This window comes from Alosa sapidissima, chromosome 7 (assembly GCF_018492685.1).
Source record: "Alosa sapidissima isolate fAloSap1 chromosome 7, fAloSap1.pri, whole genome shotgun sequence".
Taxonomy (NCBI): domain Eukaryota; kingdom Metazoa; phylum Chordata; class Actinopteri; order Clupeiformes; family Clupeidae; genus Alosa; species Alosa sapidissima.
The window spans coordinates 8,259,984-8,277,812 of NC_055963.1; the positions used below are offsets into that span (position 1 = coordinate 8,259,984).

The following is a 17,829-nucleotide window of genomic DNA, read 5'->3' on the forward strand; positions in this document are numbered from 1 at the left end:
ACACAGTGTGTGTGTGTGTGTGTGTGTGTGTGAGACAGCAGCGTGTGCATAGGGGGAGGGGAGCCGTCTCTCCCTTACACGCCTGAGTGAATGTCACACACATGCATACAGTGTGCGTTAGAATGTACTCATGCATGGAAATGGCATCAGCGCACGAGGGTCCCCCTTTAGCCCAGATCTACGTTTCCTTTAGAGGACTACAGAGCCAGGGAGGATCCCATATCTGAAGTGTCTGTTTATAGAGAGATGATGCCAGTGGATTTATTATGTGACTCTTCTGCTAATCCCTGAAGTAGTAGTAGAGTGTGTGTTCACTGTGTGCTGGGTGTGTTTCACTAATTCACGGATTGGGATAAATGCAGAGACCAAATTTCCCTCACGGGATCAAAAGAGTATACGTATATACTTATACTAGTTTCCTTTAGAGGACTACAGTGCCAGGGAGGATCCCATATCTGCATGTTCAGCATCTGCCCCAGCTGTGCAGCTCCGTCACTGATGACTGGTCATTCAATCCCATCATGCTTCTCTGCTGGGGCAGCGGCACCTGCACCTACTGTGCCGTGTCTTTCAGGGCTGATTTCAGTGCAGATAAAGGGGCTTTCAGGAAAGATACTCGTGATAATGGGGAGAGCGGCTGTGGGTAACGCGACGAGAAAGTCAGGCTGGCAAAGAGCGTGTTTACCAAGAACCTTTTCCTGTAAATCAAATGTTACGTTTATCTAAAAAATCAAACAGCGAGTGGCAAATTAGCTTTGATAATCCATCAATAGGTCTAAGGCTCACAGACAGACAAACAGACACGCACACACACACATTATGGATTGGATGGAGGGAGATTTTTTTTGTCAGATACTCTCTTAAAATTAATGTGTTGTCCCTATCTGGACACAGCGATGTGTTAAAAAAACAACGGAAGTTGTGTTGTTTTCATCACATTTGTTTTAAGAGTGTACCCAAACCAAAGATATCCCTGAAACCTGCAGTTCTTCAAGTTAACTGACACACAGTGTTGGGAAGTAACGGATTACATGTATTATATGTTGTGGGTTGTTGTTGACACTAGATCTTACAACTTCACATAACTGTTTCATCCACTGCTAATAAAATATAATAGAATGTAATTCAAAGTATTCAAAATACGTTACTCACTTTGAGTAATCTATCAGAATATGGTACAAACAGGGACGGATTACTGCACGGGCCTACCGGGCCCAGGCCCAGGGGCCCAAGGGGTCAGGGGGCCTTAAAGCCCAAGCCTTTGCAGGGAATCATTGCCTCAATATCAACAAATCAGGATGTAGGCTATGAATCTGATTGAATTTAATATTGGCCATCCCCAAAATGCACCAGAATACAGGAAATCACATCAAACAAATTAAAACATTTCTGGGGGAGGAAGCCTACGCTCATTATTTTCAATTTATCAGAGACAACGATAATCTTTTGATTCTTGATAAAGCATAAATGCTCTTTGTCAGCTTCGTGGTGTGAACTTGAATTAAAGAGAATGAAGGGATATAAATGTAAAAAAGAAAAAACAGTGACTTCAGACTTGACTTGCTACTCCACTCAAAAGCCTTCAGACTCGGACTCGAGCTTCGAGACTCCTGAACAAGCTGTATTTCATGCAATTATTGCTTTTTTAATCTAAATGTATTCATGTATTTCTATTTTATTTTACTGCTACATATACTTTGTGAAACGTATAACGAGCGGCATGGCCCCTTTGCCATAATGTGCAATGTAACCGCATGCGCTATGTGCGCACACTCACAGATAATAAAGGCATTGACCATGGCGACAAGAAGTCCTCCCGGAGTTGTGCCTTTTATCATTACTTTCGGTTACAAAAACTTCGTGCACAGAGGAAATAACCGAACAGCTACATGCAAGGTGTGTGGCATTATGCCTATTCAACAACGTCTCTGACTGCGTCATCTCCAAACGCACCCAGATAGGTCAGTCACTTAGGCCTAGCATATAGCGTCACAGGTGACAAGCTAACCATCGCAGTGTTGTTCTGATGCTGGGAACAGGCAGGGATGGGCAAAAATACATCAGAATGTATTTCAAAATAAAATACCTAATACCCTCATTTTTAACGTATCAAAATAAACTACAAAATACACTAACCATATTATGTATCAAAATAAAATACTGTATTTTTGTATTTAGAAAATACTTTTTTCAAGGACGTATGCACTGCAAAAAAAGCTTTTTAATATCCCAAACATTTAGCCTATTAAAACTATATAGTAAAAAATAATACAATTTGGCCCGTCATACCAAATAGTATACCGTATGCAAGTTCATGTAGTGTGATCAGAAGAATAATTCAAGAATTTATTTACATTTAGTCATCTAGCTGATGCTTATCCAAAACGACTGACAGAGCTTTCAATTAACCACATTATAATCAATAGGCCAAAATCATAATTGTGTATCTGTGCCGAATTTCGTAATTCAAGTCCAGTGCAGAACAACTGAATAAGAAAATCATAAGGCTATGTATCTTGAAGTTCCAGTATGTGAGAAACTTGATATGCCTTAATATCTCCAACCTCAAGTATGCAGCTAATAAGGAAATAGAATTGTTATTTAATTAAACAAGGTGAACTTGTCCCCACTGTGGAATGCAGAAATGGATGCTACAAGGAAGGGAATTCAAACACACTCAACACCTTACCATCTATTGATGTCATTGTGGTTCATTGAGATATCTGATATTTTTTCTGTTAAAGATTGGCATGGAGACAATAGGACATGGTTGCCTTTGTCGGTGTCCTTATGTGAACTTGCACAGGTAAACTTGCTCATCTTTACTTGCGTACGACTTCACACCAGTGCTTCAGACCAGAGCTGATGCTTCAACAATAGCTGTCACTGAAAAGCTGTGAGTGTCTTTGAACACAGCTGTTCTCACATTAGCTGATTGCGATAAAAATAAACCATTGTTGCCTAATTACCAATTATTCATTACACCTGTGTGTAGTATCTACTTTTTTTTAGTGTTTTTCACATATAGTATTTTGCAGTATTTCTAAAATACAAAAATACACACCAATAAAGTATTTTGATGCAAAATACAGAGCCATTTCCTTCAACCCAATAAAATACAAATGACAAAATACTATTTTGTATTTGAAATACAAATACATATTACATGTTTCAGAAATACTAAATACCATATGATGACATACTTGTGACATATGATGACATACTTGTTAATACTGTATTTCACCAGTTAGGGCACCGAAATGGCCAGCAGCGGCACTGTCTAGCCTATCTTGACAAGTTTTGGGTTACAATATACAGGTAGTGGGCTCTCTGTTGATTTTAATGAGTAGGTCTAAGCCTAAAGTTACAGCATTTCTATCACAATTGACCAGACTTACAAAATTCTGGCTATGATTGTTCCTTGTATTGCATCATGAGCCATCACTGCGCCTATTGCATTCTACTGTTGTAACTTGCCCAACACTGTTCCCAACACACGTCCCACTTGGTGTCTGTAGTACAGTCAGTCACCTTACTTACAGTGTCCCTCTTGGCAGCTGTTAACCTGTCAGTCATGTATGCATGCAGATGATATGTGAGTCCAGTGAGTTGGGGTCTGCTGGGGTATGCAGTAAATTCAGGCCTGGTTTTACATACAGTACATCTGCCATCAATGTCATGTATGCATGCAGATATGTGAGTCCAGTGAGGTGAGGTGGGATCTGCTGGGGTGTGCAGTAAATTCAGGCCTGGTTTTACATACTGCCATCAATGTGGGCCTGATTCGGCCCAGATGTAGCCCTGATTTGGCAAGTTGTGGCCCTGATCTGATCCTGATTGAGCATATGTCATTCATTCATTCAATCAACCAATCAGCTGCACAGTAACCATCAAAGGCATCAAGAAATCCTTAAAAGAACAGGACATGGCAGAGATACAGTAAGAAACCAGAGATGATCATAAATCACGATTCAGTACGTACCTCAGTGTTGAAGTCAGAGTTTGGTACAGTAAATTGGCGTTAATGAACTAAACTGACATATGGTTCGCCACTCAATATGTTTGCTCAGAAAATCAGAATTTGAAACATGGTCCGCACCCAAAAAAGCCTACTGTTGATTACTGTTTAAGACAGCCATCGGTACATCTGTATTGAACATTCTGTGTTGAACATTCTGTACCTAAACGGTTCAGTGTGAATATGTGTACCTACACTCCTACTTCAAATAAATGGGGTTTAAATAAAATGGGGTTTAAGGTAAAATAAATAAAAATAATAAAATGGATAAAATACATAAATTAATGAAAAATATAGATAGATAGATAGATAGATAGATAGACACTTTATTGATCCCCAAGGGGAAATTCAAGGGGAAATTCAAGAAATATTAAATAAATTTAAATAAAGTAAGTGGATCAAATTGAAAATGAAAATAAAAGACATGGAAATGCTAGTCTTAAAAGGTGTCTTAGGATTTGATGTCAAGCTCAGGTCCTGTGACAGGTTCCAAAGGCAGGGACCATACACACTGAAATCTGCCTCCCCAAAGGAAAAGGGCAAAATCAGTTGGTCTGAGGGACAGACGTACAGTATGTGGTAAAAGCAATTCTCACAGGTACTCAGGCTCTAGATCACTGAGTGATTTGAAAACCAATACAAGTCCATTCTAAATCTAACAGGCAGCCAATGAAGGGACTTTTAAGACCGGTGTGATGTAGGCTCTATTTCTGGTCTTGGTTAAAGCCTTGCTGCAGCGGTCTGTATGGTTTGTAGCCTGTTAATACCTCTCTTGGGTAGACCAAAAAGAAAACCATAGTCAAACATGTATAACCGTAGTCAAACATGCTGGTGACAAAAGCATGAGCTAGTTTTTTTGGGATCTGCTTGTGAAAGACATTGCTGTACTTTTGCAATGTTTCTTAGTCTACTAGTACAGTAAGTCCAGGTTCCACATTCTTGTGTGATTATTCTCATAGTAACTGCTCTTGAGTAGGAGATGTGTGTACCCCATGCAGGGCATGTTCTAGATGGTTTTACAGACCTGAATGTTCTCAGGAGACCAATGAGATGTGTTCTCCTTTAGCAGGGAGTCCCCTGATCTCGATCCTTGGGGCAACTGCACAGCTATCAAATGCGCATGCATGGGGTATTAATAGTGCAAGGCAGCCCCCTTTGGCCTTGGCGTGGCACTACTCTGGGAAAGAGAGGAGCAGACCTGAGAAGGGCTTAAATCCAAATCAGGGGTAAAGCAGGCCCTGTTCTGAGATAGAGTTCCAGTAGTAGACCCTGACTGCACTGAATGTTGATGGTCTTGAAAGTGTTGTGAATCAGCCTCATTTCTGTAAATGTACATACTGCGTACTTCTTATGGTCATCTGTGATTTTTGTACCCATGTGTACCCTGTGTGTGTCTTTGGTCTGTATGCAAGCATCCTTTGTTTATCCTTGAATTCAATGAAAGCCAGTCTAGGCCTTTTGCCTATCACCAGGTGTGAAATGTTAATGTTTGTAGAACAGCATGTGGCCAGGCCTCTGAGGAACTTCCCAGGAAAGGGGGTAGTTTTAATTAAAAGACAATAGAAGTTGACCAGACCTGATGAAGGCCTAATCCTTATCCTCCCTTTCTATTGCATATTCAAACTGGGTTGGACCTAGAGGTCACTCCTTCTTTTGTTTGTAACATAAAGTTAGTACACTGTTTCAGAGAAGTCAGAGAAGTCAGAGAATACTGAGAATCTTGTGAAATCCATGATGGGGTGAAACAAACATGTACTTCTCTCCCTTGAGGGCCACTGGCCCCTCATTGAAAAGAATAAAGCCTGGATCCTGATCTTGCATCGTCCTGATTGAGTCTTAAGAGAAATATGGTAATAAAAATATACTATCAGTCTTTAGCATACCTGTCAAGTCCCTCATTTTATCTACAAGACTCAAATTATTTAAATGATTTTGTCATTTCCCATCCCACACACACTTGACACAGGTCACACATTTCACAGATCACACATTTCACAGATCTTTACTCTCAGGGCTGAGTTACACCAGGCGCGTAACTGAAGTGTTCCGTTCACGTTGCGTCTGCTGCAACAATTAGCTTCCATTATAATCAATGGAAGTAGCTACACCAGACGTGACAGTGGGGCGTACGTTTGAAAAAAATAGACCATTCATCTAAAATGGATTTTACGCGTCGCGAACGGAATGCTTCAGTTACACACCTGGTGTAGCTCATACCTCAGGTGCACATGCAGGTTCAGCTCAGTCACAGATAAGGTGCAGATCCTGCCCAGATCTTGGCCCCTTACTGCCTTAACTTTTGGGGGCATCTAGTCTACATCGGGCACATAGCTGGCCCGGACCATGTAAAGAGACACAAATAAGGTCCAGATCATGCCCAGTTATCTTATATTCAGCGGCTCCCTGATGTGAAACCCGGCAGTCCTGTGTGTTTGTTCAGTGGAGATGGTTTATCAGCCATGTGCTGGGAGTGTCCAGTACTTTTCCACTCCTGAGCAAGACAGTGATTGGTGTTCAAATTCAAAAGTGATTTATCATCAGTCATTTTACGGTTCTGTTTCTGTTGTGTTGTTTTGTTCTTGTTGTTCTGTTCAAGTGCTTGTACTCACTCCACTGGTCAGGTAAAGGGACTGTTCTATGTGAAACTATTTAAGCAGCACCTGTCTGGGCAAACAGTCTTTTCTTTATGCTGGAACTACCCTTTGGAACAGGTTACCTGATACACTCAAGACAGTCAGAAGCATAGGCAGTTTTAAACAGGGTTTGAAGGTTTGGCTTAGGTGCCAAACATAGTCATTACTTATTTTATTGCTTTTTATAATACAGATGAATTTGTTTAATGTATGATGAATGATTGATGTGTGTTGTACTTCCACTTGTCCTCTCCCCCTGCCCTTTAGGGACCACAATGGAAATAAGTCTTTGGGCTTTATTGTGTCATCCCTGACTATTTATGCATTTTAATGTATGACACAGAGTACTGCTTCATATTTTACATGTAAGTGGTCAAAATAAAAGTCAATCAATCAATTAACTATGCTGCTCAGATACAAGGGGCAACGGTCAGAGACGGAGGAATGTTCCAGCGTGTTCTGTGTGCACGTGGAGAGTCTAAGTGTGTGTGTGTGTGTGTGTGTGTGTGTGTGTGTGTGTGTGTGTGTGTGTGTGTGTGTGTGTGTGTGTGTGCGTGGAGATTCTGTGCATGCACGGAAAGCCCCTGTGACTCATGGTCCACTGACAAAGGCAGAGGAAGGTCAGCATGAAATGTTGCATCAGATGAGGTGACGAGTAAAAGTTAACGTCAGTGCCTCACACACACACACACACACACACACACACACACACACACACACACACACACACACACACACACACACACACACACCACACACACACGCACACACTTATGCTGTGTTCTAGACCACTCAGAAGTAGGACATTTCCTAGTTTCCTAGTTTTCCTACCAATTTCATCAAGAAGTTCCCACTTTTAAACTCCGGGCAAGTTAATCTACCTCAACATCAAAGTGGGAAAATGAGCACAGTGAACAGTGGGAACAGTGTTGCGTCCAACCTCTGACGCCCGAATTGTCTGGAATGCAGCACCTTCTAACTGTTTACATCCTTCTACAAAACAAGTCATTCTGAGGTGGATAGGCTATGGCCTTCCTCTCCAACTCTATGCAGCGTGCAAATCATAGTGGATATGGCATTTCATTCAAGGAATATGTGTTTTATTAATAAATAAATACAAACGTTCATAAAGACAAACCAATAAAGACAATGAAACATGGCTCTTCTCTTTGGTCACGCCTGTGAGTGAGCATACAGTAACCTCATGTCAGACTGGCGCTCATAAATGTCTCATAACTTACTAAAGCAGCTGCATACAGTTCCTAGGAAGGGTCTCTCTCTCTCTCTCTCTCTCTCTCACACACACACACACAGACACACACACACTCACACACACACACACACACACAGTTTACTTTGTATGCAGTGCCAATCTTCTCCATTCAGTGAAGGCCTGAAATGAGAAGATCATAAGTGTGTGAGTGTGTGTGTGTGTGTGTGTGTGTGTGTGTGTGTGTGTGTGTGTGTAAGTAATACCTTAGACAGCAGTGCTCTGTTCAGATTGGCACTGAAGTTCAGTGCCACTCGGCTTCTTATTCTCCTTTTCCTCCAAACCAACCAAGCTCTCTGCTGCACTGAGTCATTATGCTACAGAAGAACGAGAGAAAGAGAGAGAGTGTGAGAGTGAGAGAGAGAGAGAGAGAGAGAGAGAGAGAGAGAGAGAGAGAGAGTGAGAGAGAGAGAGAGATAGAGAGAGCAAGAGAAAGGGAAAGGATGGGTCCGGCCACATTAGCAATGATTAATGAGTATGTTTCTATATAACGTCATCATAGGGTTATATTAGTGTGGTATTGTGTAATTAATCTTTAGTTCGGGCAGCTGTGGCCTACTGGTTAGCGCTTTGGACTTGTAACCGGAGGGTTGCCGGTTCGAACCCCCGACTATTAGGCACGGCTGAAGTGCCCTTGAGCAAGGCACCTAACCCCTCACTGCTTCCCGAGCGCCGCTGTTGTTGCAGGCTGTGCTGGGATTAGTGTGTGCTTCTGTTCACTGTGTGCTGAGTGTGTTTCACTAATTCACGGATTGGGATAAATGCAGAGACCAAATTTCCCTTACGGGATCAAAAGAGTATACATACATACATGGTTGTGTGTGTAGTGATTTTTTCCTGCCATCCCAGTGTGTTGTTGAGTGTGGTGTTGTTTTTCTCACCATGGTGGATACGATGAGGGACACAGCGGTGCGGTTCTTCCAGCAGGCCCAGTGCAGCTGCAGCAGCCTCGTCTGGGATGTCCTCTCCTGAACACATGCACGCCACACACACCAGTACCGCTGTCTGGAGCAGCACACATGCAGCGCACACACACACACACACACACACATTAAGACTAACATACTACATTCACTCACACTCAAGATATCACATACACTAAACACGATGTTGTCACACACACACAGACACACATTTACATGAGTTTATGTTCACACACACACACACACACACACACACACACACACACAAACCACTCTTATACGCCATCTTCAAAAATGATTTACCATCAGTTTTGTGTAAAGCAACTGTACAAATGTATGCTGATGATTCCACATTGTATTATGCTGCAGAAACTATCAGTGAATTGGACAATGTTTTATCAGATGAACTTGTCTAGGGAACCTATAGAACAGGTAGATAAAGTAAAATGACTGGGTACAATAATAGATAGCCAGCTCTCATGGGCAGAACACATCGATACCATAGTAGAAGAAGATGAGTTGTGGTATCTCCATGGTGAGGAAAAGTCTTTCTTATGTCCCTACACACATCGTGGGACAGGTAGCTAAATATTTAATTTTAAGTCACCTGGATTATTGTGCACCTGTATGGTCATCAGCATCTAAAGGTCAACTAAAGAAATTACAAACTGCACAGAACAGAGCGGCCAGGTTAGTATTGCATTGTCCCATAAGAACGAACATAAGTAGTATGCACCGCCGATTCTCTTGGTTAATGGTAGAGAATAGGCTGGATTTCAACACCGTAGACTCTCTTGGTTAATGGTAGAGAAGAGGCTGGATCTCTTGGTTAATGGTAGAGAATAGGCTGGATTCTCTTGGTTAATGGTAGAGAATAGGCTGGATTTCAACACAGTCGACTCTCTTGGTTAATGGTAGAGAATAGGCTGGATTTCAACACAGCCGACTCTGTAGAGAATAGGCTGGATTTCAACACAGCCGACTCTCTTGGTTAATGGTAGAGAACAGGCTGGATCTCTCTTGGTTAATGGTAGAGAACAGGCTGGACTCTCTTGGTTAATGGTAGAGAACAGGCTGGATTTCAACACAACTACATTTTTCAGAAACATTGTCTTTTCTTCTCAACCTGTTTTCTTATACGACCAAATTGTTGGGTGTGATCAAGTTCATTCTCATTTGACTAGGTGTGATCAAGTTCATTCTCATTTGACTAGGTCAGCTGATGATGGCCAGGTGATATGTGTCAGATGTTTGGGCAAAGGCAGTTGTAAGCACTTTATTTACTTTCGCCACAGATAAGCCAGTCAGGAGAAAAAGAAATTAACTAATTTTTTTATAGGGCTGTCAATCGATTAAAAAAAAAATCTAATTAATTACATACTCTGTGATTAATTAATCTAAATTAATCGCATATATAATTTTTGCTGTGAAAATATTTTACATTTTTAAATTCAAATAAATCATTGAATAATCAGCATTAGTGACATTAAAGTTCAAAAACTCTTTTATTATAATTTTAATAATGGCCATAATAATCTATGATATGACCTAATATGCTGAGGAAATAAATTCAAAAGTGCTTCGGGAAGAAGTTGTTTTTCACATACAAGGTATTTCAGGCCACAGATATAACACTCAGCACATTTTCTTCTCTCTCCTTCATTTTACAGTCTAATGGTTAATGACTACAACCGCTCAAGGTCAAAGGTCATACGGAATCGATTAATCTGCGTTATTTTTTTAATCAGTTATTTTTTCTCAAATTAATTAATAGAAATTAATCAGTTATTTTGACAGCCCTAATTTTTTACCAAAAAAAAATTAAAGAAAAAAAAACTCCAATACAACAACTCTCAATTAACACTAAAACTTAAACTTTAAAAATAGCTTCAATAATCACCACTCACAATAAGTAACAATTCTCCTATTGGCTGATGCACACAGCTAGTCAAGGTTTAGGTGCTGTCTTGAGTTTACCTCACCCTTCTCTCTCTTAGACCTGTTTTGGCCCAGAATATATTTCACATGGCCTGGCATGGCCATAGCCCATTATACTAACCAAAATCAATTATCTCTTCAAACATACATTTCTGGATCAAACGTCACCATACATAGTCAACAGAATACTCTCCACATGTCCCTCCAACTGCCAAGTATCATTATACATCCTCTGTATCCCCCTTAAATATTCCCCCAACCCATGAAAGTCAAAAACACCCCTCTCATCCCACACACTTGATACCTGCACATCTCTGATGTCACACCCCCCAATGCACAAAGTCCTTCCCGACTTCACGTCGGGTCCTTTCCCAGCCTACAGCACCCGGAAGCCAGCGTGGCCGCAGCGTGAGTGTTTCATAGTCCTTGTCTTTGTTTGGGAACTGTTCGTACCGGGTTTCATTGTCTTCCCGTAACGTCGCGATTTATGTTTGTGTTGCAGGCGGCGTCCTGAATGCCTTGGAATGTCATGTTCGTGTGTGCGTTGGAATATTATGTTTGTGCTAACGTGCTAATAAAAGGGTGTTTGTGAATCCCGGTCTCATTCCCGTTCGGATCAGCTGTATTCACTTTAGGGGTAGCCGCACCGCTACACAGACACACACATGAGTTTATGTTCACACACACACACAAACTCACACACACAGACACACACTTACATGAGTTTATGTTCACACACACACAGACACACACAGACACACACATGAGTTTATGTTCACACACACACAGACACACACACACACTTACATGAGTTTATGTTGTTTCTGGGCCTGTTTTACTTTTCGTCTCCTGTGAACAAACTGCAACCAGTGTGAGAACACACCCTCACACAACCTCACCCTCCGATGAGCCTGAAACTTAACAGACGCACACAGAGCACACACACACAGAGCGCACACACACACACACACACACACCATGAGAGCAGACCCTGTGAAAAGCCCTGATGTGACACGCACCTCATACTTCTGAAGAAGTTCCTTTACCTTCTCCCTCCAGATGCTCAGCGCGGCCCTCAAGACGCCCCTCCTCCTCGCCTCACACACGCGCACCAAGCACACTCGCTCGGCCCTCTGGGATAGCGTGGTCCTCCTCCATGTGTGAAACACCTGCCGCACGAGCGTGTCACACCCTCGCGCCCCTGTGTCCTCACACGCTGAGTGCCAGCCCTGAAACGCTCTGGAACAGAGAGACGTCCAGGTGCCCTCGGGCATGAAATGGGCAGCACTTCATTCCATTTGCTGTGTTTCGCTGTGTGTTGGCATGGCAACACACAGAATATGCTTTTCCCCTGACTGCATTACATTACAATACTGTATCAATGGATACACAACGAATTCAGTAAAACATGACTCCCTGAATGTGTGTGTGTGTTTGTGTGAATGTGTGAATGTGGATGTGTGCATTTATGTGTGTGATATTAGGGGCCCGTTGCACAAAAGCAGAATTAAGACATCCGGGATAAGATCACAGGATCACAGATTCACTGATTCACCATGGCAATTAGAGCGGCTTCATTGCTTCTTCTACGGTGTGAAGTAGGTAGCGATAGCCTTTTCACCACAGCAACAAACAGCAACACCTCTGTTTAGGAGAATATTGCAACTAGTGTCACGGCCACCACCACGCGCAAAATGGTTAGACACTCCCGTGACGTCAGAATGTCGCATGACAGGTCGGGAATGGCGAGTATGTAAAAGTTATTTAATGATCACAAACGTTTAAATAATGACAGTGGGTCTAGGTATATGTGATAACAATGTGTAGTGGGCAGTGGAATAACTATTGGTTTCCGTTTGCGGTGACTGCTGACTGAGATAAGGGATGAGATTAAATAGATCCTGGAACTTAGCCTGGTCTGGAGCAGGCTAGCTCCACAGAATAAATCGCCATGGTAACTTATACCATAACATATCCTGCTGCCCCCTATCCCGCTTTTGTGCAACCGGATCACGGATAAATTGAGCCAGGATAACCAAGACATCCCGGCTTAATCCCTTATCCTAGTTTTGTGCAATAGGCCCCAGATGGGGTAGGTGTGGGGTGTGTATGTGTGTCTACCTGTGTAGCAGTAGTTTGTTGTGATGCTGTGAGGCCTCTTGGTGGCGCTGGTGAGCTCTGAGCCACTGGTGGAAACTTCTAGAAACCCTCCTGCCATCCAACCATATCCACATGGCATCTACCATCATCCTCTGTGCTCTGCGATCTAAACCACACACACAGAAATATACACACATATGCACACAGACACAGACACACACGCACACACACGCACACACACACACATTGAAAATGTGGCCAGGAAAATGTGACAAGAGGAGCACGAGGTGTTCAGTCACACAGTATGTGTGTGTGTGTGTGTGAGAGAGAGAGAGAGAGAGAATGTGTGTATGAGGGACAGAGAGTGGGGAAGAGTGAGTGTGAGTGTGTAAGATAATGAGCTTGTGTGTGTGTGCGAGTGTGTGAGAGAGGAAGAGAGATTATTATGTACACAGAGAAAGAAAAATATATTACACTTTGGAATCAAGTCACCAAAATCCAACATAAACTCGAATGCTATTTGGATATTAACCTAATTAGACCCATATCTTACTACTGTACATTAAAAGATAAAATGCTTACAAAGGTTTGGCAAAGGCTCTACTAATGTGCAGACTCAGTGAGCACAACCTGGCTATAGAACGTGGAAGGTGAATACAGGCTGTGCCCTCACTGTAATCAAAGTGCAGTTGAAACAGAGCTATATTTTGGGCAGCCGTGGCCTACTGGTTAGCGCTTTGGACTTGTAACCGGAGGGTTGCCGGTTCAAACCCTGACCAGTAGGCACGGCTAAAGTGCCCTTGAGCAAGGCACCTAACACCCCCTCTGCTCCCCGAGCGCCGCTGTTGAAGCAGGCAGCTCACTGCGCCGGGATTAGTGTGTGCTTCACCTCACTGTGTGTTCACTGTGTGCTGAGTGTGTTTCACTAATTCACGAATTGGGATAAATGCAGAGACCAAACTTCCCTCACAGGATCAAAAGAGTATATACTTACTTATACTATTTCCTCACTGTAATCAAAGTGCAGTTGAAACAAAGCTACATTTCCTCATGGAGTGTAGTCATTATACAGACCTCAGATGTGAATGTCAATACAAAATTCAGCGATAGTTCTCAGACCAAACTAATAAAGGAAAACTAAAATTGCAATAGCAGCAGCAAGAAACTGCAATAGCAGCAGCAAGCATAAAAGCATAAAAAACCAGTGAGGCCATCCCACTCTTCAAAATAAATGAATAAATAAATATGTATATGTTTGTTTTAGCCTTTCATCCATTTATTTAATTCTTTGGGAATGTATTCCTTCTTTTTAATACTTAATACTAGTTTACATGTAATACTAGTTTTTCTTTATTCATTTCATTTGTTCTTTTATTCATTCTTTCTGTTATTATCATTATTAATCATATATATTATTACAATTAACATTACCGTTATTAGTGCTATTTTTTTTATTTTATTATTTTTTTTCAATGCTTTGGCAATATTGAAAAATGCACAGTCATGACAATAAAGCACATTAAATTGAATTGAGAGAGAGAAATGTGTGTGTGTGTGTGTGTGTGTGTGTGTGTATGTGTGTCTGTGTGTGTGCGTGTGTGTATGTGTGTCTGTGTGTGTGCGTGTGTGTGTGTGTGTGTGTGTCTGTGTGTGTGTGTGTGTATGTGGTGTGTGTGTGCGTGGTGTGTGTGTGTGTGTGGTGTGTGTGTGTGTGTACCATAGAGTATCTACCTTTAGTCCACAGGAGCCAGGTGTTGAGAGCCTCTCTTGCCGTCCTCCTCTCGCACTCGACTCTCAGATATTCAGCCACACACAGCTCCTCTGTGCTCTCCCTCCACACACTAAAACACTACACACACACACACAACATACACACACACACACACACACACACACACACACAACATACAGACACATACGCACAGCACACACACACACAACATACAGACACATACGCACAGCACACACACACACACACACACACACACACACACACACAACATACAGACACACACACAACATACAGACACACACGCACAGCACACACACACACACACACACACACACGCAACATACAGACACATACGCACAACACACACACACACACACACACACACACACACACACACACACACACACAACATACAGACACATACGCACAGCACACACACACACACACACACACACACACACACACACACACACACAACATACAGACACATACGCACAGCACACACACACACACACACACACAACATACAGACACATACGCACAGCACACACACACACACACACACACACAACATACAGACACATACGCACAGCACACACAAACACACAGAACATATAGACACATACGCACAGTACACAGACACACACACAAAACAAACAGATACATACGCAGAGTACACAGACACACACACAAACACATGCAACATATAGACACATACGCACAGTATACAAATGTGCGCGCGCACACACACACACACACACACACACACACACACACACAAAACAAACAGATACATACGCAGAGTACACAGACACACACACAAACACACGCAACATATAGACACATACGCACAGTATACAAATGTGCGCGCGCACACACACACACACACACACACACACACACACACACACACACACGCACACACAACATAATGACATATACGCACAGTACACAGATACACACACACACACAACATATAGACACATACGCACAGTACACACACACATGCAGATACACACAATACAGACAAGAACAACACAGACTGGTCATTTTTATAATTCATTTTAATCCTCCTCCTCACAACATCGTCTCAATATGCTCAAAATGAGTATTGGGTGGATGGGTGAGAATGGGTGGATTAACAGTCAAATGTGTGTCTACATTTGTGCTTGCTTCGTGTGAATCTGCACGCACATACGAGCAGGTGTGTGTCTGGTGTGCACATGTGTGTGTCTCTTCACCACACCTGTTGCAACAGACTCCTGCTGCGTCTCCTGTGTGCCTCTCGCCCCCTAGTGGCTGCTCTCCAGTACTGCAGGCTGCGTGCCATCCACCGCCTGTTGAGCTGGCACAGCCTCTGCTCCAGAGCGGCATGCCTGAGGCCAGCCTGGCACAGCGCCTCCAGCCAGCGGGTAAAGCAGGCCCCCAGCAGCCTCTGCTCGCGGGCACACTGGAGCCAGGCCTCCTTGTACTGGTTCCGCTGGGTGGCCTCGGTGTGGTCCTGCCAACCCAGCAGAACTCTGAGAAGAACCGATCAGGAGGGATTTTGCAAGAGCTAATGCGTGAGAGTGTGGTTTTTCAACTTTGTTTTCACAGTCTTTTTTCAAACCCTCACCCTAAGCAGTATTTTCAGTTTGGAGTTCTATATCTTGTATATATTCAGATGAGCTCATAGTTATTCATAGTCAAGCTATATTTGATTTGATTTGGAGAAAGCACTAGCACAATGTATTATCAGAGTCAGGGTGCTGTATGGTATGACTGGATTAGGGTTCAGTGTTTCCCCTAGAAATTTTTCCAGCAGCGGTGCTATTACTTGGCGGGAGGGGGGGGTTGTTGCGCATTTTTTTTAATTTTTTTATATCATACCTTCGTGTTTCTTTTGTGGACATTTTCAGCTTTCTTTTACATTATTGGTTAAAAATGATAGAAGAAAAATTAAATGGCACAACCATTTAATGACCATTAATAATTAAAAGATTATTTACAATTTATTTAAATTTGTCTTAATGGCAAAGGCCACACCCAATCTGCGAGCACTTAATTTTTCTGGGCTTTGAATTGAATTGAATTGTGGGGGGGCCATTAATGCTGACACGCATGCACGTAGCCAGATGCTCTCCTTGTAGTCTAATTCTCAGTCCCAAAACAACAAACCCACGTATAAAAAAGTAAATACTCACTTTTCTTCTACATCACTCCCACAGTTACCATACAACTCACTCACAATTAACTCGAAAAAGACCTAGGCTACTTGATTGAAGTGCGACCGTTCGTCTCACCGTCAAGAGAACGCTGAAGTTATGAGAACATGTCTTTCTGATAAGAGAATATAGGCTCCTATATGTCTAATGCCGTAAACGTAGAAAAGGTCTGTTTGTGATAGCCTATTATAGCTAAGTGGACAGAATTTTGGCTATACGTATATGCCAACATATGCTCATATTTCCTTTAACTATCAGACAGTTTAAACAGGCCTAGACTGTGTTCGCCTAGCTTTCCCATGCAAACATTACATATAGCCCTACGCTAACGTTACAAGTCTAGGCTACAATTAACGTTAAGACCATACACCTTGTAGCACATTGGTTTACTCTATTGCATTACTTACGTTTTAATAATTTGTCGTTGAATGTTGATGGAGGCTCATCTTTGGGAAATCAGCTCTCTGGATAAAATTGTCAGCCGGAGCAAGAGTTCTCAGAGTTGACGACACGGGGGGTAAATCCAATCAGCAGAAAGAACCGCATCACAACAGTAGGCTAAATCGCAACAAACTTTTTTCCCCCCATGTTAAATTCATTTCGGTAATCATGAATTGGTTTCTTTTATTTGATGTAGGCTAGGAGAGGAGGATGCATGTTTCACATTAGTGTCAATGTGTCAAAGCAGGCTTTGGATCAGAGGAATTGCTCAAGCTTAACATATGGCATAGGCTACAAGCGAATTCACGGCATACAAACAGCTTCGTGATGAAATATAACTAATATCATTTTTTATTGTCACCAGGCCTATAAGTAGACTATTTATTGTGTAACCTACAAGTGAACGATGACACCATAGGCTACACTGTGGCGGAGCAAGACCCCATCAGTCGGATAGCTAAACAATGTAACCGTGTTCAGAACGTAGGCTAGCCATATGGGCTGCAGACTTGTCTTTGGGCTTGTAATCACCTGACACATCATGCCGCATATATGTCCTGAATAATGAGA

General features: G+C 42.3%; 1 protein-coding gene across 5 annotated transcripts in view; it reads right to left on the reverse strand.

Moving 5' to 3' along the window:
- Positions 1–7,729: 7,729 nt before the first annotated feature.
- LOC121712962 overlaps positions 7,730–17,829 on the reverse strand; it is a 43,504-nt gene continuing 33,404 nt past the window's right edge. For 4 of the 5 annotated variants that reach the window (XM_042097122.1, XM_042097121.1, XM_042097120.1 and 1 more), the window contains exons 23-30: positions 15,861–16,134; positions 14,614–14,731; positions 12,904–13,048; positions 11,829–12,021; positions 11,590–11,699; positions 8,803–8,926; positions 8,128–8,238; positions 7,730–8,044 (exon numbers count right to left, since the gene is read on the reverse strand). In XM_042097122.1, coding sequence (XP_041953056.1) covers positions 8,003–8,044; positions 8,128–8,238; positions 8,803–8,926; positions 11,590–11,699; positions 11,829–12,021; positions 12,904–13,048; positions 14,614–14,731; positions 15,861–16,134 — 1,117 coding nt within the window. In that variant the 3' untranslated portion in view covers positions 7,730–8,002. The remainder of the gene's footprint in view (positions 8,045–8,127; positions 8,239–8,802; positions 8,927–11,589; positions 11,700–11,828; positions 12,022–12,903; positions 13,049–14,613; positions 14,732–15,860; positions 16,135–17,829) is intronic. The other variant, XM_042097123.1, reaches the window with a different exon arrangement.